The sequence below is a fragment of the Gavialis gangeticus genome, unplaced genomic scaffold (assembly GCF_001723915.1).
Source record: "Gavialis gangeticus isolate Ggan-Ray unplaced genomic scaffold, GavGan_comp1, whole genome shotgun sequence".
Lineage (NCBI taxonomy): Eukaryota > Metazoa > Chordata > Crocodylia > Gavialidae > Gavialis > Gavialis gangeticus.
This window is the reverse complement of record NW_017728997.1, coordinates 26,210,235-26,212,143: the sequence shown is the minus strand read 5'-3', so window position 1 is coordinate 26,212,143 and position 1,909 is coordinate 26,210,235. Positions and strand designations below refer to the sequence as shown.

General features: G+C 41.5%; 1 protein-coding gene across 1 annotated transcript in view; it reads right to left on the bottom strand.

Annotated features, from left to right (window-relative positions):
• Window positions 1-1,909, bottom strand: part of ASB14 (ankyrin repeat and SOCS box containing 14) — a 17,229-nt gene that overhangs the window by 8,509 nt on the left and 6,811 nt on the right. The window contains exons 6-7 of the mRNA XM_019504608.1: window positions 1,718-1,889; window positions 591-1,134 (exon numbers count right to left, since the gene is read on the bottom strand). Of these exons, the coding sequence (XP_019360153.1) occupies window positions 591-1,134; window positions 1,718-1,889 (716 nt within the window). The remainder of the gene's footprint in view (window positions 1-590; window positions 1,135-1,717; window positions 1,890-1,909) is intronic.

Genomic DNA, 1,909 nt, shown 5'->3' with positions numbered 1-1,909 from the left:
ATCTTCCACTTGTTAGAGCAGAAAGCTGTAACTCCATGCGTACACTCACTATGCGTTACAGAGAGGGAAAATCACTTCGAATTGGGACCCAAAGCAACCTTATACCCTACAGAGCGCTACATAATTCTAGTCAATGGGGAAGTGCAGGGATGTTCCTGAAGTCCCACGTCTCAAGGTGTATCCCCCTGGGAACACATCCCTGAAGACAGTCTTTCAAAGAACTGAGCAGGGCCTTCTATGCCTGTCTTGGATCCTCAGATGTCAACTGTATTCTTGTCAGCTGCTGACTTAACTCATGGATCAAACAGTCTCTTATAAGAACCAGACTGGTGTTCACTTGAATTCTTTGATATGGTTGAGTCCATTCAAGCTTTAAATGCATTATTTATTTATTCTAATGATTTATCATAAACACGGCTTCATGACCAGTGCCCACTAAATTGTCTTCAGAACTTTGTCTACCACTACCTTTACCCAAATCTTTCTATATTGGTAGATTGTAACACATTAATCAAAGCATGAACAAACATTTAATTCTGAGCAGTACAGGCAGCAAAACAATGACATGCAAAGTCTTTTGAAGTACTTACCATTGTGTCTTTGATAACAGTAGAAGTCCATCCTGCAAACACATATTGGGAATGGGAGTTGTCTCCATGAGGACAATCAAAGCAGCGGTACACATCATACCCATAATTCAACAACATCCTTAACATGACTTCGTCTTTCAGTGCATACTGCAAAGCCGATGGGAAATGTGTTGTATTCACTCTGCAGAAGTAATTTACATTGGCCCCATGGCGAAGCAAAAGACTCATTAACTCATAGTTGCCCATCCTCAAAGCTAACTGAAGACAGTTAATGGGGTCTTGATTTGGCAGGGCTCCAGCATTCAGGAGCAGTTGCGCTGAAGAGATATCTGCATTTGAGACAGCAAAATATAGAGCTGATTTCCGCTCGTCATCATAGCCCTTGTGAATTCTCTGACCCAACATGAAATTGGCATCAAACCCAGATTTGAGGAGAAATTCGAGGCACTGAGGATGTGCTCCTGCTGCTGCAGAGTGAACTGGACTTACCCCACTCTCCTCAATGGCATCAAAATCAGTAACTGAAACTAAGCACTTCAAAGCTCTGAAGAAAAAAAATGAGAATTTTAAATATACCTTTGAGCTGCTCTGTGCTAGAACCCTTGTTATGTAAGTCTGAATGAGTTGGATTATAGAGTTTAGCACAAACATTGCTTTGCTTACACTTAAGCTAATCTTCCACCAAGTCAGCATCCTGGCAGGTAGCACTGGTTTTAACCTCTAACAGTCACAAGGTAGCCAGTCTCTTTATTTCAAAACTACTGCAAAGGATCAAACATCGTATTTATCTTTCCTTTTAGGAAGAATGCATGTCCCCTTCTCAGTAAATGGAATGACCTTATGTCAGTCTGAAGAAACTGCTAAAGGCTCTATAGTCTCATTTCACCTGGATATCTAAGAGCAGTTCCTGTTTGGTTCACTAGGGGTTAAGAGTTAGGATTTCTCTTCCTGTTTTGGGCACTGATTCATCTATCATGAAAAAGCCAACACTGGCTAGTCTCTCTCTTTCTTGATCTGTAAAGTGGGGGTAATACCCTACCATATGGGTGTGTCTGCATAAATAAATAATACATTTAAAGCTCCTTCATCATTCCTAATTCTTAATTTTCAGGTACATTCCAACTCACAGATAGTGTCCTCTATATGCAGCTCTATGGATTGGCAAGTGACCCGAGTGCTTTGGTACATTGGCATCAGCCCCATACTCCAGTAAAAGAGTCACTGAATCTGGATTTCCTCCTCCGGCAGCTTCAAATAATACTGAAGCACAATCAAAGGCCTGTGAAAGGACATCAGCACCTGGGAAGAGGGAGCAAGGA